Source organism: Phascolarctos cinereus, unplaced genomic scaffold, assembly GCF_003287225.1.
Source record: "Phascolarctos cinereus isolate Bilbo 61053 unplaced genomic scaffold, phaCin_HiC Scaffold_2;HRSCAF=192, whole genome shotgun sequence".
In the NCBI taxonomy this organism is placed as follows: domain Eukaryota; kingdom Metazoa; phylum Chordata; class Mammalia; order Diprotodontia; family Phascolarctidae; genus Phascolarctos; species Phascolarctos cinereus.
This window is the reverse complement of record NW_027555625.1, coordinates 82,923,674-82,949,587: the sequence shown is the minus strand read 5'-3', so window position 1 is coordinate 82,949,587 and position 25,914 is coordinate 82,923,674. Positions and strand designations below refer to the sequence as shown.

General features: G+C 39.8%; 1 protein-coding gene across 1 annotated transcript in view; it reads right to left on the bottom strand.

The window, feature by feature from the left end:
* ARHGEF33 (Rho guanine nucleotide exchange factor 33) overlaps positions 1-12,928 on the bottom strand; it is a 56,488-nt gene extending 43,560 nt beyond the window's left edge. Inside the window, exons 1-4 of the mRNA XM_020976981.2 lie at positions 12,893-12,928; positions 5,079-5,222; positions 1,395-1,559; positions 1,056-1,177 (exon numbers count right to left, since the gene is read on the bottom strand). Coding sequence (XP_020832640.1) covers positions 1,056-1,177; positions 1,395-1,559; positions 5,079-5,222; positions 12,893-12,928 — 467 coding nt within the window. The remainder of the gene's footprint in view (positions 1-1,055; positions 1,178-1,394; positions 1,560-5,078; positions 5,223-12,892) is intronic.
* Positions 12,929-25,914: the final 12,986 nt, after the last annotated feature.

Genomic DNA, 25,914 nt, shown 5'->3' with positions numbered 1-25,914 from the left:
CTTCTTACTATCTTTCCTCCTTATCTTAGGTTTCAACTTCCTATTAGATGACAAAAGATCATTCTCATTGGCAAAGAAAGCAAAACCAAAATTCAAATTCTGCCCTCTGCAAATCATCTATTTCTAGCACTTCATCCATCCCAAGAAGCAATTCTCTTTCTTTCATCTTCCTCTTTTCCCCAATGTTGCTTTTAAAAATGTTTTGTTACCCTTAGTTTTCCTCATCAGCTTAACCTCACCCTCTCTCTTTCACCATTCTTATAGGTATACATGTACATGGAAAATGCTGCCTTTGTATTCATTCTCCATGACCTGCCCTCATTTTCATCTTTTGTACACTTTTTTTCAAAATCTACTGCAGTCAAGGAGTTCCCTGTGTAACCACATTGTTTTCTTTAGACAATTCCTCCTTTTCTTCCTCTTCAGAACTATTTATACTTTCTGAATTTAATTCTTAAGAGCTTTCCCTTTCCTTCTGGTATGACTTCCCAGTTAGAAGGCTATGGGACACTACCTATCCTTTCTTCAAAGCCTTATAAATCTGCTCTCCCAACTCTGGTGTGAATGTCAGACTGTGCTTCTCCTCTATCACAAAATCCAAGACAGGGTGGGAAATACAGAGGAGCATACACCTCTCTCACAGTTTCCATTATTCCCATTCCAGCAAATAGTTTCTCTTCATTTGTGGAATCAGATTTATGATATAAGTTCCCCTTTGTGGTTCCTTCATTTTTTGAGGAATAAAATTATCATTAAAGCAAATTAAGAAAGTATTAACTACTTTGCTTTGATAGAGAGAGTGACAGTAGATGTTTGGCAAGTTGACGTCCTCCATCACTTTTTTATCATGCCTTTACCTATGACCTTAGATACTTCACTTGACCTCTCTGGGACTCACTTTTCTGATCTCAAAAATAAAGAGGTTGATGCCCAGACCATAAAAAGTGTCTTTGATGTAGAAAACATTTTTAAACATTTGTTGGATTAGACTAAAGTACCTAGTGCTTTGTAGATCTGACCTTAGCACTTGGCACCTTTCCCCGCAATGCACTTACTTGGTTTTCACTTTGCGAGACTCTCTTCTCTTTTCCTGCTGAAGTTGCTCAATTTTCTGTTGCATTTCTTCCTGTTTGGTGGTAATGGCTTGGATCATTGACATGGCATTGCTAAGCTCTTCCTAAAAGAAGAGAGTAAGCATAAACTTAAAATGGTACATTGAGTAAAAGTGCATCCTAACCCCAGGAAGAGACATTTATTTCTATCACAGCCCCTGGTGTCAGAACTCCAAAGGTGACCAGCCTCTTATCTAGAAGACCACTAGGAAAGGTAAATTCTCTATCTGCATTACCAAGACCAAAAAACAGCCCAGCAGAGAAAATTAAAACCATGTCTACCTTGAAATAATTCAACGAATTCTTCATCTCTGACACTCTTTCCTCCATCGTGCATCGGCAGCTCTTAACTTTCTCTTCCAAAGCATACTCTCCATGTTGAATTCTGGAAAGCTCTTGCATTGCCTCTGTGAAACCAGTTTTGAGCTCCGAGGCCAATGCCTGCAACTAAATCATTAACAAATTATATATAAATACAGCTCCTGAATTTTCCTTCAACAGGGCAAGCAAGCAAGTGTGGGATTCCTGGCAATCTATAAATCATTAAAACAGTAAACTAAAGGAAAAGGATTTGGGGTAGAGAGAAAGAAGAATGAGTCCCAAAAAAGAGCGCCCTTTTACAAATATAGTAGTTTTCTACTTCGTTTATGCTTTTACCATATGCAGATTGAAATCATGGACACCCTAGTTATTACTCTTTCTGACCAAGTTCTATAATAAAGTCTCATAAGACCTAAAAGATCTGGAGGCTATTAGAAATGGTCTATACACCTACATATCTGGAGGTGTTTCCCCTCAGGTCTTGAATTAAACATAGAATCCTAGAACTTGGCACTGGTTTCTCTCTTTAGATCATGTTAATGTCACAGGCACATGAGACTGAAATATCACAGCGTGGGACAGACCCTTTTTTTTTTTTAAAGCAAGTAGAAAAAATGGCCAGACCTACCTTCTTTGCTATGTCTTGAGCATGTATCCCTTCATTTTAAAACTTGAGAATATTGAAAATCAAAAGCAAATGTAAGTCTAAAAAGTCTATAACGTAGCAAAAGATATCCATCTAAGAAGCAGGAAAATCCCTGATTATCTGAACTGATGAATTATTTGGGTGATTTGTTATAAGGGAAAAAAGTATATGGTATACATTGCAAATACAAATGGTTATCCTTCCAGTCCTGCTGATGCACTCATGGTACTGTAAAGACCATAATAAATTTGCAATCCTTAATGTCAATTCCTAGTATACTGTATATCTTTCTAAAAATGAAAAGTCCACTAGATCTTAGCTGGTCCTTATTAACTAAAGTTTGGATGGCTAGAGGTAATCTTGGCTTCATTGACTTGGCTCCATAGTGTGCATGCTGCAACTCGCAAGCCAACTTAATACATGGTAGGACAGAAAGGAGTTTAAGCTTCTCCTAATCGCCAATTATGTATATTTAAAAAAAAGCTCACAGAAAAATTGCACTGACGTTGGAGGAAGAATACCTGATGCACTTTTTGTGTGAAATGCACAGAGAATAGATTTGAAAATGTGCTACTAGTTAGCATGCAGGATAGAAGTAAAGTGTTTTTTTTTCCCTGCTCTTCTTTGTATATGGAAATGTTCATATATGTTAAAATGTTGATGTTTACTAAGTTCATAATAATTTTTAATGAAGCTTTGAAAAATTAAATAGGTGACTGTTCTTAAGGGTTTTCTTACAAAGGAAATGTACTCTGATGTTATCACTCATGGTGCAGTGGAAAGAGTGTTTGATGTATAGCCAGGGGAACTAGGTTCTAATCTCTTCTCTAGGGCTGTTTCCTCCCCTATAAAATGAGGGGATTGGACTAGGACCTCTGAAGCCCCTTCCAGCTCTTATTCTATGATTTTATGGTAAAAAGGAGCAGGATGGGAGAAATACCCCAAATTGAATCACTGGATGAGAATAGCCAATTTCTAGCTAAATGGCTAGGAATAACTGAGAATCATGCATTTTCAATTTACTTGGGTTTTTAGAAAGCAAAGGACATAAAAATACCTTTGGAAGCAAATTTTTATGGAAGTAAAAGGTGATGATAATCTTCTACAAACTTTTATGGGAAAATGTGGTGTTCTGTGGTGATAGCCATTTGTTTCCAAGTTTGACTTGTAAGCTTAGCAGTAAAATCAGAGGGAAAAAAAAATCTGAAGGAATGGGGCACTTTATTTTATTCATTTAATATGTGCATTGAAAGAAATTTACCAATGGGACAGAAGAGTACTTTCAGCAGGAATGCTCATTCTAAAAAGAACTTTTTAGGAGGTTTAACCTATTTTCTAACTTTTTTAATACAAAATATACCAAATACTTCCTTTGGTGTAAGGGAAGAAGAGCAAGGGTTCATTCAGCTTTAACAGAATTCACTGTATTTCTAAACCCTTGAGGAATAAGAACAATCCAAACAAGTGAAATGAATGGTGCCAACTTGGAATGGCATTTCCTGCTGTAGGATGACTTCATGGTGAAGTGGAAAGAATGACGGATATGGTACCCAAAGACCTGGGGACCTAGCGTTCAAATCCTAGCTCTCTGCTTACTAACTGTGGAACTTTGGACTTAGCCTCCCAAAATCTCAGTTTTCTCATCTATAGAAAGAGGGATAATAACATTCACATTGGTACCACCCAATATTGTTGTGAGGATCAAATGAAATAAAATGCATGAAGTGTGTTGTAAACATTCAAGTGCTATATAAATGTCAACTATTATCTTCTCCCACAGCAATGTTTCCCAACACATGCTCTAGGACTTCATGGCCCACTGGGATTCATGAAAGGATTCTTAGACCCTGAAAGCAATGCTAGTACAGGATAAGAAATTAAAACCAAAGAGGTTATTCTGAGGGGGAGGCCTGTCATGTACATAGGGCATGAAGGACAAGGAAAATAACAGGGACCAGGAAACAATAACCAAACACATATATGGATGAAATAAACTGTGTTTTAGTTGACTATTTCATCCATGTTAGTAGTGGATTTCTGCATGGCAAATTGCAAGTTAATCTGATAAGGTTGTTTTATTTAAGATGGACCAAAATCAAATCAACTGTTTCTGGTTCAGCATTTTTTATTGTATGGGCTTAATCATTGTTGAAGCAAAAAGCAAAACAAAACAGGACAGTTACTGTATAGCATTAAAAGCAAAATAAATATGTTTATATGTCTAAGGGAAAAATCTCTGAAATTTACTCAGGAGCTCAAATGGATCCTTGGCCCAAAAAACATTATAGAACCACTGTCTGACAAAAACAGGTTTCACTGTCAAAAAATGTTCTTATCTGGCCCTATACTTCCCCCCACCCCACTCCCACCCCAAGGCAAATGGGAACTTTGGAGCATGCCTGCCTGGGATACAGGACTTTTTCTTCATTGATAAAACACTATGTCGCCAACTGAATGATAATCTAAATTGTATTTCATGTTAGCTACCCTAGTATGGGCACACTAGAATCTGAATTGGTTATTAATAATGGGGGTTTTTTGATGTTGTTTCTTTAGAAATTTTGTCTTACGTATCAGTACATATCTCAAATTCCCGGTAAATGTGTCCATTAGGGACCAGTTACCCTGGTGGCAATATTTCTCAACAAGATTCTTCATAGACACCAGGTATTGGGATGAAAAATTCACGTTCTTCCTGGCTAAACTCCTGAGACAATCTCTCCAGAGCCCTCATACTCTCAAGATTTTTAGCTCATGATGGCTTATCATCATCATTATTATTATTACTAGCAATAACAATAATGAAAATAGTAATAGCATTTATATAGCGCTTTCAGATTTGCAAAGCGCTTTACATGTGTTATTTCATTTTCTCAATCTCTCCCTTATATCCTTGAGAACCCTATAATTCTGGTCTTGATATTTCTTCTCTGCTGCCTCTATACCTCTCTGAATGGCCAGCCCACGGCCCACCCCACATATTAGAAATGGGTGTCTACCTTGTTCTCCAGCGAGTTGAACACGTCTCTCATCTCGTTGATTTTTTCATGGAGCTGTTCTAGAGAGGTAATGATCCCTCCGTCCTGCCGCTGGAGCCGGGCTCCCACTGGAGGCAAGTTCGGGGAAGACATGTACTTCGTAGCCTAGGGCACCACAGAGGGCATCTTAGGCTCAAAAAAAAAAAGTGGGGAGGTGTGTCTGGACTCTAGTTATGGTTTTGAGCTGTTCCTGTTTCTCTTTTTGCTTTACTCTTTCAGCTCCTCAACACTTAAGGTGGATTTAGGTCAGTGGTTTCCAAACTTTTTTTTGCACCAAGGATCCCTCATGTCTCAAATTAAATTTCTTCGGCTCTCATCCAGTTTTTAATACCTATTTTCCCTTCCCTTCTATCAAGAGGTCTTCCCTCCTTTGTCAGGAGGTAGAAACGAGACAAACTCAGGGGACAAGGACAAAGTCCCAGGGTATCTTGCAAAGTCACATGTGAACAGCATTAGATGACCATAACAAAGAAGGCTAGGCAAATCCCCATGAAGCCAGGGCCCTAGGCAGTATCTCTGGAGGATAGCAGCTTACTTCCCCACCAATGGCATCACTTACCATATGGAACACTAGGCAAATTGCCAGGCCTTTTTACCTGGAAGATGACCTCCATCTAGGTTATTGATTTATATTCTTCCTGACTCAAGAACCATGCAAAGGGCAGAACATAAAGCAAAGACTGCCTTCTCCTTGCCAGAATCTCACTACCCATACTCAGGAATTCATTGGTTTAGTTTTTAAGGGGGTTTTGTGTGTGTGTGTGTGTGTGTGTGTGTGTCTATGTGTGTGCATGTGTGTGTTGAGGAGGAGGATTAAAACAGCTACGGATATTTCCCAGATTCCTTTTCTCCATACCCCATTTCTTGGCCCCAAAAGGAGCCAGTTCTTTCATTCTGTTTCTCAGGACTGCATTTGAGCTCAAGGGTTCTTAACCTGAAGTCCACAGACCCCCAAGATGTCTATTTATAGATTTCAGAGGGCTGTGAACTTGGATGGGAAAAAAATTACATCTTTATTTTCACTAACCTGTAACTGCAATGTATCATTTCCTTCAATTGTTTAAAAACCATTATTCTGAGAAGGGAGTCTGTAAGCTTTTACAAAATGGGGTCCTTGAAACAAAAAAGATTAAGAACTCCTTCTATAACTAGTTTGAGACTTGGGAGCTCATCACAAGACACTACTTGATTATGTTCTTAATTAAAGAAAACATTAAATTCACACACACAAATGAATATCAAATCTTAAAAGCAAAAAGATAGTGAATCTGAGACCCAGTGAGCTCTAGATTGATTTGCACCCTATTGGCATAATAGAACTCACCAAACTGCATCAGTGGGCCCCTAGAAAAAGTAACCGCCCCAAAAGGAACAGGGATTCTGATAGTGGCTCTAGGGCAATGGTACCCTGAGTTTTCTCAATCAGTAATCCCTGACTGAATTTTGCGGGCCTCTACTCTGAGATTGTAATATTCCCAGAATATTCTATTTTCATAGGTAATGAAAATGATATACAAAATATGAGCTCTGAATGAATTTGCAGAATGAATTAAAACCTTTATCTTTCTAGAACAGATCAGATCCTGTCCCCGGTAACCCTGAAAAACTATCTGCATTCTTTCATTGTCCCAGAATCTTATTGCATCCATTACTGCTTGGAATAAGGGGAAATCTTGGAAGTCCTTTTCGTGTGGAAATAGAGCTCTCCATTATAATAATGTTTATTGTCAGCTGAATTTCATAGACTCTTAAGAGTTGGAAGAGATCTCAAAGATCATCTAATGAAATTTCTCTTCCAATATAGAAATCCTTTTCTACTACATCGCTGACAGGTGTTCATGGTGTTTCTGTTCCCATACTCTTAATTGACAGGGAATCCACCATCTTACTGCTCACATCCCTCCAGGTCACTCTAATTATTAGAAAGCTCTCCCTCAAAGTCCTAGGCCAATCAGACACTGGCATAGTGTGATGTTAATGTCTTTCTAGGAAAGTACTCCTGCCTCCCCTAAGACCAGGTGCTAGTGAGCCATTGTCTATAAACTCTGACCCCTCAATAGTCCAGCAAGGTGTAAGGTGGGCATCTCTCCAGGATTTACATCTATATTTATAATAAAACAAAAAAAAGCAAGCTCACTCCCTCGAGTTATATTAAATCTAATATCCATGGTATGAAGTGAAGTAAGTCTATAGCTGATTTTTAAAGTTAATTTAATAATATCTGAGATTGGAGTGCATACACATGAGCACAGCTATGATCAGAGGAAAAGTAAGCAAACAAGGCTTTTGAGAAACTGGTGGGCAAATGAGACATCAACTGGCAGTGAGCCTGCTCATTCCCCTTTGCTACACTGAGTCAAGGAACACCTGAATAGAATGATTTTCAGAGCACCAGACTAGCTCACCCCGATCAGGCACACAGTAAGAATCCTATTTACGTCACCTCTGGAGACGTGCTATTCTTCTCTCTCATATAGTCTTAACTATAATGACCGACAATCCCTACTTCCCTTTCCTTTAGAATATGCCCTCCATTTCCTGCTTCTAACTTCAATTCCAGCAGTTATCTCTTAGCTCTCAAAACCTTTTTTAAAATACTTCAGATCCCTAAGCGTAGGAGCCAAGACTCAATCATCATTACTACATTGCCAAAAATTAGAAATGAGCTTTGGTAGGAATAGAGAAAATTATCTGGCCGAAGCAGAGATCCACTAGGTCCAGTGATAAATAAGGTGGTGGACTCCCTGAATGTAAAGACTGTTTCATTTTGTCTTTATAAACCAGCATCTAGCACAGTGCCTGGCATACAGTTGGCACTCAATAAATGCTAATGGAGAGTTTGGGTAATCAGTATGTGATCCCCCATTGATACTATATTTGGATGCCAATGTTCTGGGCTGGTAGTAAAGTTGAATGGCCCCAAAAAGCAAGCCAATCACATCCCCAAATGCCAGGTCAGTTTCCAGAAACAGTAGGCCTTAGCTATTCCCAGCCTGCTCCTCAAAACCCAGGCAAATGTCTAATCACTCTCTGTAGGCTGCCTGACCCTACTTGGCTATTGCCATATTCCTTACAGTGATGTTGTCTTTATTGAAATATATCACTGTTTGGATTCAAGATGCAGCTACATGGTGATTTATTTGCACATTTCTAAGATAAATATCCTGGAAACTTGTAAGGACTCCTTAAATATGGACTTATACCAACAGCATTCCTTAGCTCTCTGTTCATTACTCTCGTTGGTACTCTCATCCATTTAAACAACTTGAACTATCAACTCAGTAAGAATGACATCCTTATTTCCAACCCTTACCTCTCTCCCAAATCTTGGTCCCTCCTTATTCTATACCTGGATGACATGCCAGCACTCAGAGTCTGCATTTTGATTCAGCCAGTCTATCCAGACCACACCTGAAGTTTGTATTCAGCTCTGGGGGTTCAGTTCAGGCATGGGTTGTACTTAACTTTCAACTTTGTTGAAAGGTATTCATTTGCAACTACTAGGGCCTGGGTTTAATGAAATGAAATTATGCATTAGGCAGATACTCTTGCTCAAAATGAGCAGCTAGGTAGCACAGTAGATAGAGCACTGGGTCTGGAATCAGGAAGACCTGAGTTCAAATCCAATCTCAGACTCTTACTAGCTGTGTGATCCTGGACAATGTACTTAACCCTGTTTGCCTCAGTTTTCTCATCTGTAAAAAGGAGCTGGAGAAGGAAATGGCAAACCACTCCAGTATCTTTGCCAAGAAAACCTCAAATGGGGTCATGAAGAATTGGACATGACTGAATCAACTGAACAACAAACAAAAACACTTACAAGTATGTACGTAGGAATATGTTCCTCTCCCTCCTTCCCCCAGGCCTGATTGTTAAACATTTACCAGCATACCTCTGTTCTATAAACAATGCAATAGAAGGCCTAAGAAGTGATTTCATCACCAGACAGGAGGCCTGGTGACCATAGGCTATTAATAATAATAATAATAATAACTGGCATTTATATAGTACTTTAAGATTTACAAAGTGTAGGGGCAACTAGGTGACACAGTGGATACAGCAATGGTCCTGGAGTCAGGAGGAACTGAGTTCAAATCCAGCCTTGGAAACTTGACACTAGCTATGTGACCCTGAGCAAGTCTCTTAACCCCATTGCCTAGCCAAAAAAAAAAGAGTTGCAAAGCACCTTACCTCCATTATCTCACATTTGAGCTTCACAATATCACTAGGCACGAGCCAGGTGTCTAAGCTAGAGACCAGAAGGGAGAGGGACTACAAAATTAACCCACTCCCCTCTTTCTTTAACTCAGCTGTTCCTTTGGCTTTCATCATTCAGCAACTGAATTCTACCAAACTGAAGGTCTACAAAGCCATTTTGCTAACCTCATTGCTGTAAGCCTGTGAAAACTGGATAATCTACTAGCGCCATGCCAGGAAACTGAATCACTTCCATATGGATTGTCTTAGGAAGATTCTGAAGATCACCTGGCAGGATAAGATACCAGACACTGAGGTCCTTTGTCGAACTAAACTGCCAAGCATTCAAACTCTGCTTCAGAGAATGCAACTCTGATGAGCTGGTCACGTTGTTTGAATGCAAAACGTACTCTTGCCAGAAAGATTATTTTATGGAGAACTCACACAGGGCAAGCATTCACATGGTGGTCAGAAGAAGAGATACAAGGACACTCTCAAAGTCTCTCTTAAGAACTGTGGAATTGATTGTGTGACATAGGAGACACTGGCACAGGACCACTCAACATGGCGTGCCCACATCAGAGAAGGTGCTGGGCTCTATGAGTAAGGTAGAATTACAGTAGCTCAAGAGAAACACAAGATACGCAGACTTAGAGAATCCACCCCAAAGGTTTACACAGACTATTTTTGCCAGACCTGTGACAGAACATTCCGAGCTCCTATTGGTCTGATCAGCCATGGTCAGACACACTAAAACTTAACTAGCATGGTGATGTCATCTTGGTCCTCCTCGAATACGAAGGACAGCGACCACCATCCTGATTCTCCTTATCACAGATTCAGATCTCGAAGGGACCTTACAGGCCACCTAGACTAACCTTCTCCAACTACAACTAAGGAAACTAAAGTCCAGAAAGTTTAAGTGACCTGGCAAGGTCCACCAGGTAGGATTTGAACTCAGATCCTCCTCAGATCCTTCGATCCCAAATCAGCGCTCTTTCCACTGTACCTCTGCTCTTTTGTCTTCTTTACTGGATCTTCCCTTTCTTTTCCATACTCCTTAAGTACGGGCTTACCCCAAGAGCATTCCTTTCTCCTTTCTTCTTTACTCTTTAACCCCTCTTCCTTGGCTTTCTCATCTACTCCCACAGCTTTCAACTCAAGAGGAACAATACTCATATTTCTATCCCTGTCTTTGTCCTAAGATTCCGTCCCTCATTTCCAGTTCCCTACTGGACACATCCACCTTTATGTCACACCAAGATGTTGTTGTTGTTGAGTCATTTACAGTCATGTTTGTCTTTTCATGACCCCATTTAGAGTTTTCTTGGCAGAGATATTGGAATGGTTTGCCATTTCCTTCTCCAGCTCATTTTTCCAGATGAGGAAACTGAAGCAAAGTTAAGTCATTTGCCCAGGGTCACACAGCTAGGAAGTGTACGATTTGAATTTAGGTCTTCCTGACTCCAGGCCCAATGTTCTATCCACTGTGCCACCCAGCTGCCCAATATAACTAAAAACAAAGTCATTGCATGTCTCTCAAAACTAGGTCGTCTTCCTGGCTTCCCTATTTCTGTTAATGCCACTATTCTCTCACTCAAAATTTCAGTCATTTTGTGATTCCTCCTTCCCAACCCCACTCCCATCTAGTCACCAAATTCTATTAATTCTTCCTCCATAATGAGTCTCAGATCTATCCCTTCTTTTCTAATTCTCCACTGTCTCCTCTCCAGCCCAACCCTCTCTTGGGCCAGAACTCCTCCCTGGGACCCCTGCAATAGCCTCCTAAATGCTTCTAGTACTTTCCCCTTCCTACACAGATTAATCTCACAGAAATACTGCTTTCATCATATCACTCCCTTACTAAGAAAACAAACAAACAAAAACCTTTTGCCATAAAGTATAAACATATTAGCTTGTCCCTTAGGGTCCTCAATAATCTGATCTCAACCTACATTTTCAATTACTCCTCTTAAAGGAAACCTAACTCAAGATACATAACATACAGTGAATAAAGCACTGTACTTTGATTCAAACCTAGGTTAGAATGTTGCCTCAGATATTAGCTATGATCATAGATAAGTGAAATGAGGTATGTAAAATGCTCCGTGGACTTTAAAGTGCTATATAAATGCCAGCTATTATTAGTAGCCTCTCAGATCCTTGATTTCCTCATCTACAAAATGAGGATAATAATACTCACACTATCTATTGCATATGAATCAGCATGGTGCAAACCTAAAGCACAATGTAAATGTGTTCTTATTATTATCACAAATTGTTGTTGTTCAGTTGCATCTGACTCTCTGTGACCCCATTTGGGGTTTTCTTGGCAAAGATGGTGGAGTGGTTTGCCATTTCCTTCTCTAGCTCATTTTACAGATGAAGAAACTGAGGCAAACAGGGTTAAGTGACTTGCCTAGGGTCACACAGCAAGTGTCTGAGGCTAGATTTGAACTCAGGTCTTCCTGACTCCAGGTCCAGTACTCTAACCAGTGTGCCACTGTGTCTCTGTATCATTCTAGCTAGAAACAATCTCTTGCTTTGCTAGACTCTGATACCACTTATTGTCTGAATTATTCATATGGCACTTTGCATATACTGTCTTGCACTGGAACACTAGGTATCTAGAATGTCTTCCCCAAAAGACTGAAAGTGCTTAGAGTGCAGGGAAAGTGTCTGAATATTTCTTTGTACTCTTACACAAAGTTTTTCATGTATGCAATAGGCACATAGTATTTACCTTACGAAAATGGAGGGTGAGGGAGTGATAAGGACTGATCTCATCTACTATCCAGTTTTGCCTAATGCCAGCCCTGCAAGGAAACTTTTCATGAAAAATCACAGATAACTCCAGCTCTCCGGCCAGCTGGACCACCCCCAGCTGGGAACCTATGTTTCTGAGAAATGATAAGAGAGTATGCAATAAAGGGAATATTGCATTATCTCTAGGAAGGCTTCATTTCTTCAACCCATCTAAAGATGTGTCTATCCTAGGGAAAGGAGGACTGAGTTAATCTAGATGATTTTTAAGTACAGAAAAATGTCTTTGTTTCATTCAATCAGGCAACACCCAACAAACATTTATTAAGTGTCTGATATGTACAAAACTCTGTGCTAAGTATTATGGGAGATACAAAGATGAAATAAGACATAATTCCTGCCTTCAGGGGCTTACAGTCTAGTAAGGAAGCTAAAATACATGAGTATAATAGACCATAATAAGTGCCAAAGAGAGGCAACAGTGTTTTGATGTCATTTTTACCTCATAGTTGGGGTTAGAAAGGGGGTCAAAGAAGGGAATTAATTAGTGGCCAAATAAGCTATACATATCAGAGACAAAGTAAAAGCCTTTCAGTGGAATGACCTGTATTAATTGCACAGATACTGATTAATCCAGTGACTTTAATTGGGAATGTATACATTATTTAATAGTCTTTTTAAAGAACTTTTTCATTTTTTGCTTTGTATCTCCAGAGTCTTGTACACAGTAGGTGTTAAATAAATGTTTATTGAACTGAGTAATCAAGAACTAATTTGCATATGAAATCACCAGAAAAAAACTTAGTTATCTTTACCTGGTAAATCTGCGTAGACGGGCTATTCACTGGCATAATCTCATTCTCTCCTGTAGGGATAAAGAACTTTAGTCAATTAAGAATGACTTACTCTGTGATGATCATCTTAATATCCACGTATATGGAATGAGACAACGGGCAGGACCCTCTACCCATTACTACATGAAAAGAAAACAAATGCTGATGAATGGAATGAGATGATCCGTGCTGTGTTAGGCATCTTGATGACTAAACCATAATCGACTAATACAGCACATGGCTGACACTGTGATCTGCCATCTTGAGGGAAGTTTCTCAGCCAGCTCCGCTGATTAGTGCTTATTTGAATACCCTGTGACCTCTCCTCTCATGCCTTCCCTGAAATTGGCTGAAATCTTGACCAGCAAACAGATTGCAGAACCAATTGATCCATCCCTTTCTTTTGCCTAACAAATCTTTGTCTTCTGTCTCCTATCTACTATCCTCCTCTTTGCCTTGTTTTCTACCACTGCAACTCCATCCAGACCAATGAGTCTCCTCACTTTACTCCACTGCCCCCTGCAAAGACTAGCTAAGTAGAAAGGAAGATCTCAATACTCAGGGAATATGGGAAACCAACAAAGACACTGGTAGAAAAGAAGGGACTTGAGGGAGAGGGAACTCGTTCTGATGATAATGTTGACAGGAGGGGCATGATATGGCGAGCAGTGGGGATAGTGAGGGACAGGATAAGATCTGAAGGCCCAAAAGTTGTATAAATATGAACTATTTCTATTATCCTCGGGGAGAGTAAAGACAGTTCTATAATACATGCCTTCCTGAACCATTTCAGCTATGAAGAAAAGGCAAACCATGCAAACCTTACATTTAGTTTACACGCTATAGAACTGTGTGAAACAGCCAGTTTGTAGCACAAGATACAGTTGTGTAAGCCAGACAAGTGATGTTCAATTGTGGGGACATGTCCAGTATCTTCTAAATACTGCTCTGTTCTTGGGATTCAACCTTGCTTAGAGTCATGCTGACACAAGTGAGCATTTCAGTTGGATCAATCCTAACATGATCAGTCCCTAAAGTATCAGCTACATGGGTTCAACCTAAAACTAAGATCCCTGTATAATTTAGACAATATCATAAGAAGCGGATGCCCATATCTTCAAGGAGAAAATGCCCCTAATCAGATCCAGGTAATTTGTGATTAAACACTAATGCCAGCACAAATCTATTTAAGGAATATTTGGGTAAAATTCTGGACTGTTTTCACAGGAACATCCTACTTATTCAGAAACAAGTATTGACAAGAAAAACACTACTGCTTGGTACGAATCATGCTAACAATGTTTCCTATTTATACGACACCTTTTAAGCATTTCTAAGTACTTTACTGTAATCATCTGATGGCAATTATTATCTCCCCATTTTAGAGATGGGAATAATGATGGCTGGAATAGTCATGACCTGTTCTACTGGCACACATCTGAGCTATTGGTAAAGACAGTACTAGATCACAAATCTCTCAATTCCTGTGTAGAAAATAGAAAGTGGGAGAATTCTGACCTTGTTTTGTTTTTTCCATCTTGCCTGTGGTTTCCCTGAATCCAGATGATGCTCTAGTACTGTATGGTCACCCCCATGATCAGGTCACGACCCTCAGACTGGACCTATTAGTTGAAACCAACCATCAGTGACAGCAGGAAAAATTTAGAGGGGAGGAGGGAGTGACCGAATTCACTTTATGAGTGATCTTTTCCAAATCTAACCAACACTTGGGAATCCGAAAATAAGATTATAGACAAAGCTACAAAGGTCCTTAAAGATCATCTAGTCCAAGCCTCTCATTTTACAAATGAAGAAAGAGAGATCCAGAAAGGAGACGGGATCTACCCAAGGTTAAACAGCTAATAATAGTAGATAGCAGAGCCTGAATTTGAACCCAGATCTCCTAACTCGAGATTCTATATTCTGTCTACTATACCATATTGCTTCTCCATTAAGTTGAGTGAGATGGGAGAATAAAAGATATATATTTGAAGACAGAGCTTAAGCATCAATTCAATGAACATTTATTGATTAAAAAAACCTCATTTTGGAATTGGAAGGGACTTTAGAAATTATTTGATCCATTAATCTATTTAATTCATTAATATTACAGATGAGTAAACTGAATTCCAAGAGAGAGAGAGGCATTAGAATTAGAATTAGAACCTTAGAATTAGAAAGACCCAGGTAAAAGTCCCATCTACAGTACATAGGAGCAGTGTGACCTAGGCAAGTATATCACTTAAATAAATCGATCTGATTAATCAACAAACATTTATTAAACTTCAAGCCTGTGTTGAGTGATGAGAGCACAGAAATAAAAGTGAAATTGTCACTGCCTTCAAGGAACTTATTTACATCCTATCAGATGAGACATGTGGATAGATAGATAGATAGATAAATTTACAACATACCTATATATGGGGGGGGGAGGAAAAAGCTGCTAAGAAAATCAGGAAAAGCTTCACGTAGAAGATGCTTGAGTTGAATCTTGAAGGAACCAAGGCATTCCTAGATTTGAAGGCAAAGAGGGAACGCATTCTTGACATAGGAAACAGCCAGTGCGAAGGCATAAAGATGTCAGAGTGCCATGTATAAGAAATCTTCAAAAGGCCAGTTTGACTGGAATGTAGAAGGGAAATAACATGTAATAAGGCTGGAAAGGGATATTGAGGCCATGTTGTGAGGGGTTTTTCAATACCACCAAAGAATCTATATTTACTTTTCAAGGCAACTGAGAGCCACAAAAGCATATTGAATAGATGAGTAACAGTGTCAAACTGTAATACATCCATATAAGATAGATGGGCCCACATTGGTTGTCTACATGCATGGATATGGCTCGTGGATGGCGTGGATAAATATCTCTGGAATCTGACCCATTCACTCAAATATTGTTAGTCTTGGGATATGATACTTAAAGGTAAAAAGAAAAGCTGCTTCCCTGGCCACTCATAAGGGCAAAGTAGCCTTTAGTTTACATTCACCAGTTCAACTCCTTCCCACTAAGAGCTGGTTACGCAAAAGATCATCACAAGTAGCCAATAAACTCATTTATCCAAGCAAACAGAAACTAGAAAAGTTCTACAGCTTAGAAACTATAAAAACTGTAAAAAACCAGAAAACACATGAGTAAATGAGCCCTTTAGCTGAGAGCAGGATGAGATCTACTCCACCCAAAAGAGTCCCTGATCTCATTCAAGGGAAAGTCTCCAAAGTCTCTAGGGAGGCAGCCTGGTAATCATGGACGTGTTGAAGAACTGGTTTTCCCTAAATGTCCACAGCTTCCAAGTCTTTCCTTTCCTCCCTGTGGTTCCCCAAAGAGTCTCTGGAGCCAATTCTGCCCTTTACATAAATACGCAACATTACTTCAGCATTCTTTCCGCCAGCCATGTCTCTACCCACATAACAGAAACATGAAAAACACTCAGGGTTAGTTAGAAGCCTGGTTTAGAAGTGCATTAATTGATAAGGCATGGAGATAAAATTGCAGTGGGGAGGGAGTTAAGTCAAAGAGACTAAGAAGGCTACTGCAATATTCTAGGAGATGGATGACAAGAATCAGAGCTACACTGGTGGCTGTAAAAGTAGAGAAGAGGTGACAGATGTGAGAGAGTTTGTGGAGGTAATTTGGCAACTGATTAGGGAGTGAGCAAGAATGAGGAGTCCCGAATAATCCCGTGGTCACAAACCTGGGGGATTGGAAGGATGGTGATATCCTCAACACAAATAGGATGGTTAGGAAGAGAGATAGGCTTGAAGACTTGGAAGAGGAAGAGGAATCATATTTCAGACATGTTTAGTTTAAGATGCCTATGCGTAAAATGGGCAGCTGGCAATGCAAAGTCGGGGCAGCTAGGTAACAGTGGTTAGTGCACTGGGCTTGGAATCAGGAAGATGCATTTTCATGATTTCAAATCTGATCTCAGACACTTGTTAGCTGTGTGGCCCTGGACAAGTCATTTAATCCTGCTTACCTCAGTTTTCTTATCTGTAAAATGAGCTGCAAAAGGAAATGGCAAATCACTCCAGTATCTTTGCCAAGAAAATCCCAAAATGAGGTCGCAGAAAGTTGGACATGACTGAACAACAACCACAAATGAAAGATCACAGTTTAGGGAAGAGACTAGAGATGGATATATAGATATGGGAGTCACCTGCATGTAGATGATAATAAAACTCAGAGGAGCTGATGAGATTCCCAATGAGAAAAGGAGCCTATTACAAAGCTTCACTCACAGCAAGAGGGTATGTGAGGTAACCCTCCAAAATCATGAATGGCAAATAAATTGCCAATCTGCTTTACTGGAGGGAGTTTCTACACAGGATGTTCCCTATGGCAATGAAATGACTGGTTCAGACAAAAAAATACAGACCCTTTTCCCCCTACCAAAAAAATGGAGGTCCAAGGCAGTAAGTATACTAGATATTGGGAGAGAAACCATATAAACAGGACTCTGTTCCTACCTTCCATCTTATAGATCTTATAATCTAGTCAGAAAAAAAATGACACACACAATATTTAAAAGAGATAAGGCCTGGAGCTATAATTTCATTTCTAGGCTATGAAATTCTACTAACGTAAGTCAATTTATAGTGTTAGAGTTGCCGGGAACACTGAGAAATTAAGTGGCTTGCCCAGATAGAGCCAGTGCGTATCAGAGGGGTGACTTGAATCCAGAGCTTTGTGGCTTCAAGACCATTTCCCTGGCCACTCTGCCAAGTGCCCTCTCAATAAAAGAAGGAGTGCCTATGAGGTTTAAACAAAGCGCTCTGAGATTGTAGAGGAGAAAGGCAAATATTTAACTGCATTGAGTAATGAACGCTGTAAGGATCTTTTAAAGATCTATGGTTGCATTGCTATAGGTGCTGTCTTCATCCACATAGACGGCAGCCCCTCCACACCTTCTCTCCACACCTCTACCTTCTTGGGCTACTACAACCAAAAAAACTAATTACCTGGTCCCCAACTTTGGTAGTTTGGTTTAAAATGTGCCACAGTCTCTTTGGGGAAAAATAAGTTCTCTTCAAAGGCCATATTTTGTAGATATTAAGGAAAGATTGGAGTATGTATGGAAGCCAACACCACCTTTTCTATAAATTGTGTCTATTTTGTCCCCCACTCCACAACTGGTATAGTTTTTTTGCACACGGAATATCACACAGGTGGTATTCCATAAACATTGACTACCATGGCCTTGGGACTTAGTAAGAGCAGACACAAATAAAGTGTTTTAAAGTTTACAGAGTGTTTGACACATATTATCTCATTTGAACCTCACAATAACTCTATGGGAGCAACTATAGGTATTATTATCACGCCCATTTTACAGATGAGAAAATGGTCTCCAGGAGTTTAAAGGATTTGTTCATGGCCATACAGCTAAAAAACAGGCAAGAAATCTTAGTTTATATGGAAAATAAAGTTCTACAGTCTTTCATTATTAAACATCATTAAGCTCATATGTCCAAACACTGATTTTAAAAAGTTTTTTTAAAATCCTTCATGACTGACAGAAGGCAGAGGATAGCTATTCTAGAAGAGATAAACAATAGTAGCTATAACCTATAGAAAAGTAGAGTAGTTACAACATAAATTCTCATTACCTAAATTGCATTCATGGGAATTTGGAGACTAGAAGGAGAAATGATTTTTTTTTTCCCATTAGACTATATGTTGTACATGTCTTTATCATCTTATTTATATTCACACACTCAGTCCCCATTGTGGCCCTTGAATTTCCCTGATGCCCGTGAATTCTTCTTTACCTTTCTCTAGGTCAATCCTGACTCTCTCTTCTCCTAACAATTGGTAGTCCCTGCTCATCTCCTTCCACCATACATCGTGGCTCCTGCTCATTACCTCTTTGTCTTCCCTTCTCCTCCTCTCCTCAGATTTTCTATCTTTCTCTGTGGAAGCAGCTTCTATCCCTAAAGACAGCCTATGCCAGACCCCCAGAGAAATATTGTTACAGTTGTTGGAAATTCAGACTGCAATTGAGAGGGTCTAGGACCTCTTCTTAACAATAGACTGGTTTGACTCTAAGATCTTATAGCCTTCACCAGTGTGGTGTAGATAATCCAGAGCTCCATATATCATATGCAGAAACTATCAAAAAGCGTAGAAAATGACCTTTCAGTAGTAATGAAGGATTTTTACTGCTCCTTCCACATCCACATTAATAGGAATATTTTGTATAAGACAAACTGTTGGAGTTAGGAATGAGATGAGTAGTCTGCAACCATGAGTTAAGCAGTATTCTATAGAGATCGAGTCCATGACCTTAACCTCATTATCACTGTGCTTTAACCAACTGAGGTTAAAATAAGAAATGATCTCACACTGAAGCAAAAAGAGATTTAGGTTAGGACAAGAGCGATACATGGAACAGACTACTGAGTGAGAAGTGGAATCATCTTCCCTAGAGAACTCTAAAAATAGAACGCACAGCTAAATAGCTTGTATGGTTTAGGGTCAAACTTGCATAGATGCCAAGGTTGAATTAGCTAATCTCTGGAGGTCATTAATATCTCTGATGTTCAATTCTGCTGGTTTCTACCTCAAAAAGGTGATACAGGTATCATGGGAAGAGGGTTAGAGGCTCTGGGTCTGAATCATGGTTCTGAAGCACTATATGTGTGACTTTGGGTGAGTTACTTAAATCTCTCTGGATCTCCTAATAAACCTCCTTGTGGATTTCTGTGGAATTTCCTAATAAGATTAGGAAAATGGACTAGATTACCTTTGAGGTTCCTGTCTGCTCAGAATCGATTCTCTTAAATATTTATTATGAAAGACTGAACAAATCTATATATTTTAGCTGATAAATATCTAACAATACCTTTAAGAAAAGGATGATATTTTAATGTATTTCTAGATAATATAACCAGATTCTTTATAAAGCCCATGAAAACTTCGATAACTATTCATTACCAAAAATACTCCTTCCATAGACTGACCCAGAACACACCCACTCACACAAACCTTTCACTGCACAGGCTGCCTACCAGCTATTCCTCACTCTCACATATACATACACAATCACAAATAGCAGGACTGTGGGAGACTTTTCAGTTACTACTGTGACACAAAATGAAAGTTTGGTGCCTCTGGGAATAGAAATTAATTGAAAGTAGAGTTCAGTTAATTTCCATTTCAATGTTCTTTATTGAATGGGACTTAGTTGCGCTTTTTCAATTTAGTATAAAATGAGAACTTTTTAAGAGGGTGAGGAGATATTTCTCACTGGGACTGGGATAGTTCATCTGGGCAAATTCTGCCAACGTTTTGGAAGGGAGAATTCTACACAGCTTTTAGTAGGCAAATCAGTGGTGGGGAGTAGGAAGGGTATAAAGATTGGGGAGAATATTTTGAGGTTTTTCTTTTCCTTATCAAAATAGCCCCTCACTTCAAGAAGTGTGTCTAGTTATGTACAAAAGTCAAGTTAACAGTTTCCTGTTAGAAGGTCTCAAGTTGGTAGCTTTTATTGATTTAGTTTATTAGGATTTCTTAAGATACAAATCAACTGAAAATAGACCAAACAGACTAAAATTTCAGACTAGTAGGATCATAGATTTAGAACTTAAAAAGACTTTAGAGATCTTTTGGTCCACCTATTCGTTTTATATACAAGGAAACTGGGCCACAGAGATAGGAAGTGTTTTGCCCAAAGTGATACAATAGGGGCAGCTAGGTGGCCCAGTGGATAGAATACGGGCCCTGGATTCAGGAGGACCTGACTTCAAATCTGTCCTCAAACACATAACACTCACTAGCTGTGTGACTCTGGGCTAGTCACTTAACCCAATTACCTCACCCCCCCCCCCAAAAAAAAGAAGTGATATAATAAAGTAGAAGAGGCAAGATTTGAATACAGGTTCATTGACTCCAAAGCCAGTAACCTTTCTACTATTCCACATTGCCTAGTATACTACTACTATTCTGCTCTTCTAAACCCCATATACAAAAGGAGTTGCTTTTACATTGTTAAACTTTAGACTATACGATAGCTATTATTATTAGGACTTGAAGTTGGTGAAGAAAGACAGTTAGGGAATGTTAGCTATAATCCAATAAAGAGGTATATTTTGTTACCTGTATCTTTCTGGAGGGAGGTCTAGGTTGTTTATAAATTCATGTATTTATATATATATGTATATATATATATGTATATAATATATTTCATATATTATAGTCATTCATGTAGTCATAGCCATAACTAGTCATCATTGCATGTAGGGCAAGTTCAATTGATGGAAGAGGGAAGCAAACAGCATGGTAGCAATAGAGAGGACAGCCTGATCATAGGTGCAGTCATACAGAGATCGGGGAGGTTCACTCCTCAAAGAGTCTTAGCTGTCATGGTGGTTGGAGGAAATGGATGAAATAGCCAACATGATGATGAGACCACAGGAATAATTACACTGTGCTCCATCAAAGGATCATAAATAAGATGTGAGGATCTGCACTGTGAGGACGAATTATGCTTCCCCACCGCACAGCTTCTAGATGTTGGCTTCCTGGGGCAAAGCCCAATTCCCCCTGTCCTAGTTACAGCTACATGAGCACCATGCTTTTCAGAGTTTCTTGGTCCTGGTCTCTGCATGGGGATTTTTCAGCTAGATTTGACTTACATTCTCCTCTCCCTTGGATCTACTGGAGGGGGTTCCTGCTGATAATTCCATCTGTATCTGATTAAAAGTTCTCTTTTTGTTGCACTGTGTGAGACAAATAGACCCTGTATTTGGGTTCAGGAAATGTGAAAAAAAAAAAGCTGAATTGATCGTCTTCTTTCCTTTTGTACCTTTCAGGAAAAGAGGAAAATAGAAAAGAAGACAAAGTAAGGGCAGATAGGAGAAAGGAAAGAGGAGCGGCAACTCTCCTACTCACAATTCTTTTCCTAGAAATAAACAAAACCTTGTGTAGATAAGTGGTTTGCCATTAGTTTTTCAGTAAGCATGTTAAGAGCTAAAAACACAGAATGACCAATACAAGAACACTAGATTCCTCCTATGAACTATGATTCTTACAAGAGACAGGACATTTGTGGCACTCTAGAGAGACGACGTATCCTTGGGGTGTGCTTTTATTAGGTACCTTGTGAAATAGACCAGCAGTCACCGAAGCCTATTTTGAGGTAGGAAGGAAAACCAGGTTATTGCTGCCTGTCCTGAGAGAATTTTCTTACTAATTCAGCTAAAGTGCTATTCAATTAGGTTCAGCCTTTGGCACTCTCTAAATTGAAAGGGACCACTTACTATCTACTCGAAAGGAAAATAATGTGAAATCCAGAATCCAGCCAAGGTACTTTGAAATGAGGATGAATTTCCCCAAGTATATCCACCTCCCTGTTAAGAACTTTTTAACAAAGACCCTTGCAGAAAGGAAAATGTAGATCAATAATAATCAATCTCTGCACACCCCTGCATGAGAAGTACTATTTTCCTATTCAAAGAAAGCATTCTTTCTGTTCATTGTCTTGAAATACACCTACATTTTCGCTCATTCAGTTCCTCATACCTTAACAGCTCACTTTCTCCTCTATCTCTATATCAAAATACATTTTATTTGAAGCCAGAGGACCTGGGTTCAAATTCCAACTCTGTTCCTTACTACCTTTGGGCAAGTCATATAACCTTTCTGGGTCTCAGATTTCTCCTCTGTAAAAAGAAGGTGTCAGACCAGAACCTTATCTCTAAGCTCCCTTACAGCTGGGATAGATACTTCAAAACCTAGGTCATAGCCCACTCCTTCTGGGATGTTCTCCCTCTCCACTGCAGCCCACAAAGATCTCCCCCCTCCACTGACCTCCTAGAACAATTTGTCTTTACCTTTATTTGGCATTACACACCTTTTTATGTGTTGGCTTTGTCCATATACAGAATCACAGAACCTCAGAGTTTAAATGAACCTTCAGAGGGCCATCTACTCCACCCCATACCTGACTGAGAAACATTCTTCTCATGTACCCAACAAGTGGTCATCCAGGTTTTGCTTAAAGACCTCTACAGGGGCAGCTAGGTGGCACAGTGGATAGAGCACTGGCCATGGATTCAGGAGGACCTGAGTTCAAATGTGACCTCGGACACATGATACTAGCTGTGTGACCCTGGGCAAGTCACTTAACCCCATTGCCTAGCCAAAAAAAAAAAAAGACCTCTAGGGAGGAAGGGGAAATCCACTGTCTTCTAAGCCAATCCATTCCTCTTTTTTTTTTTGATAGCTCTAATTGTTAGGAAGTTCTCCTATACATCAAGCCTAGAGCTTCTCAATCAGCCCTCTGGGACCAAATCCGGTGTCTTTTCTGCATGCTAACCTTCAAATACTGGAAGACAACATGGTGGTCCCCCCATCATGTCTTCTTTTTTCCCAGCTGCCCAGTCTCGGTCCCTCCAATCCTTGTTCCCATGGTATGATCAATGGCTCTTCACAATAAGAGTTACCCTCCCCTGGATGTTCTCCAGCTTAATAATCTCTTCCCAAATAGATTATGAATCTTTTCAAAGCAGAAATAATATGTATTAAATGCCCACTGTGTATAGAACACTGTTAGGTAACTTTGTAACTATTATTAAAAGATGTTTTAAGAGACAGTGCTTGATTGGGCAGCTAGATGGCGCAATGGATAGAGCTCCAGCCTTTGAATCAGGAGGACCTAAGTTCAAATGCGACCTTTAGACACTTGACACTTACTAGCTGTGTGACCTTGGGCAAGTCACTTAACCCCATTGCCTAAGCAAAAAACAAACAAACAAACAAAGAGACAGTGCTTGACTTTAAAGAGTATACACATAGTACAGTACTGGGTAGAAGGGTCTCAATGGGAGAACTGGTTGATGGTGCAGTGGATAGAGCCCAGCAGTCAGGAAGACTTGAGTTCAAATCCAGCCTCAGGAACTTCCTAGCTGTGTGGCCCTGGGCACTGCTGTCTGCCTCAGTTTCCTCATCTGTAAAATGGGAAGGATAACCCCCTCTACCTCCCTCCCTTGTTGTGAGGGTCAAATGAGGTAATATGTGTAAAGCTTCATAAACTTTAAAAGTGCAGTCTAAGTGCTGGCTATTATCAGAAATGCCTATTGAAGGCCTGAATGATGGAAAACTAGCTCCCTGGGAACAGATCTGCACACAGGCCCAGGAAAGGGCACTCGATCTTGACAAATGTGGGCCAGGATCCCCTCACCAAGGATTGGGTTTATTTGTTTGTTTTAGGTGGGAAGGAGCCTGCTGTTCTCTTCTAGGCAGCTAGGCGGTGGAGTGAACAGAGTGATGGGCCTGGAGCCAAGAAGACCCAAGTTCAAATCCAGCCTCAGACAGTTCCTAGCAGTGTGAACCTGGACAAGTCACTGTTTACCTCAGTTCTTCAAATGTGAAATGGGGCTAATAATAGCATCTACCTCCCAGAGTGGTTCTGAGGATCATAGGAGATAATATTGGTAGAGGAGACAGAAATAAGCATTTATGTAGCACCTCTGATGACAAAGGTCTATATAGTCAAAGCTATGGTTTTTCCAATAGCAATGTGTAGCTGGGAGAAAGGAAAGCTAAGTGCCACAGAATTAATGCTTTTGAATTATGGTGCTGGAGAAGACTACACAGAGTCCTTTGGACAGCAAGGAGGTCAACTCAATTAATACTTAAATTAATTTAGGCTATTCACTGGAAAGGAAGCTGAAGCTTAAATACTTTGGCCACATAATGAATAGATGGGACTCGTGTGAAAATGAAAAGGGAACAGCAGAGGATGAGACAGAGAGACAGTGTCATGGATGCAATGATCGCGATATTGGACAGACTTTGAGAGATGGCAACAGATAGAAGGATCCGATAGGCTATGATGCATGAGGTCATGAAGAGTAGACATGACTGAATTACTGAACAGCAAAATGTGCCAGGTGCTCTTATAAATACCATCTCCTTTGTAACTATTATCTCCCACCTCCCCCATCTTCCTGGAATCAATACATTCCTCAGTTGAGGGTTCTACCTTCTTCAGAAAAGCCCATTCACTTACACCCTCTACCCTCTCTCCTGGCCCTCCTGTCAAGTAACAATAATAACAGCTGGCATTTATGTAGGAAGTACTAGGTGCTCAGCACTGTGGTAAGCACTTTTACATGTGTTATCAAGTTTCTGTGTGTTCCTTACACAGTTGTGCAGGACAGCACATTATACTGCACCTATCATACCCAGCAATTCCCCCTGGACCAGCGCTTTACAAACCCCCTGTGACCTAAAACAGTTTTCTTCTGGAATCCTTCCCTTCCTGTGGACCCTGTAAACCCTATTATGATTTTTTTTCCAAGCAAAAGGCATTACCATGAGTGAATGAAGCATTTATCAAGCACTTACTATATGCAGAGCCCTGAGGATACAAATAGAAAAGACAGGTTCTGCTATTAAGGAACCTACTTTCTAACGAGGAAGATAGCCAGACTTTCACTAGGGCTCCCATCCCTTCAGAGCAGGAAGATGGGGTTTTTTTTCTTTTTGGGTTTGGGTTTTGTTTTTTTTTTTCACCAAAGACATAGGGCTTTCTTTACTACTGAGAATCTTCCATCTTTCATGAGAATCAGTGCAGTACAGTGGGATTTGGAGTCAGCCTCACTTCAGATCTCACCTCTGCTCCTTAATCCTGTGACATTTATTTCATTTTTGGCCTTTAAAATGTATAAGAAGCCAAAAACATGTAGAACATCTGGACTGGGCCAAATATACCTGGAGGACCTCTGTGCTAGAAGGGGTCTTATTTCAAGGGTGTTGAGAAATCAATTCTCAATATATTTGAAAGAAAAAAGAATATGAAACATGAGGGGATAAAATTGGACCTTACTATTACTCCCCCCAAAACAGGCAACCAAGAAAATGTTAGTAACTATTGACCTACATACTTACCTTCCCAATTCTACTAAATTTGAGAATAATCTTTGTGCACGTTGCTGAACAGACACATTTTCGCCAGTGATATTCCACAGCAGACTGCTTTCATGTGTCCATGTGTGTATAA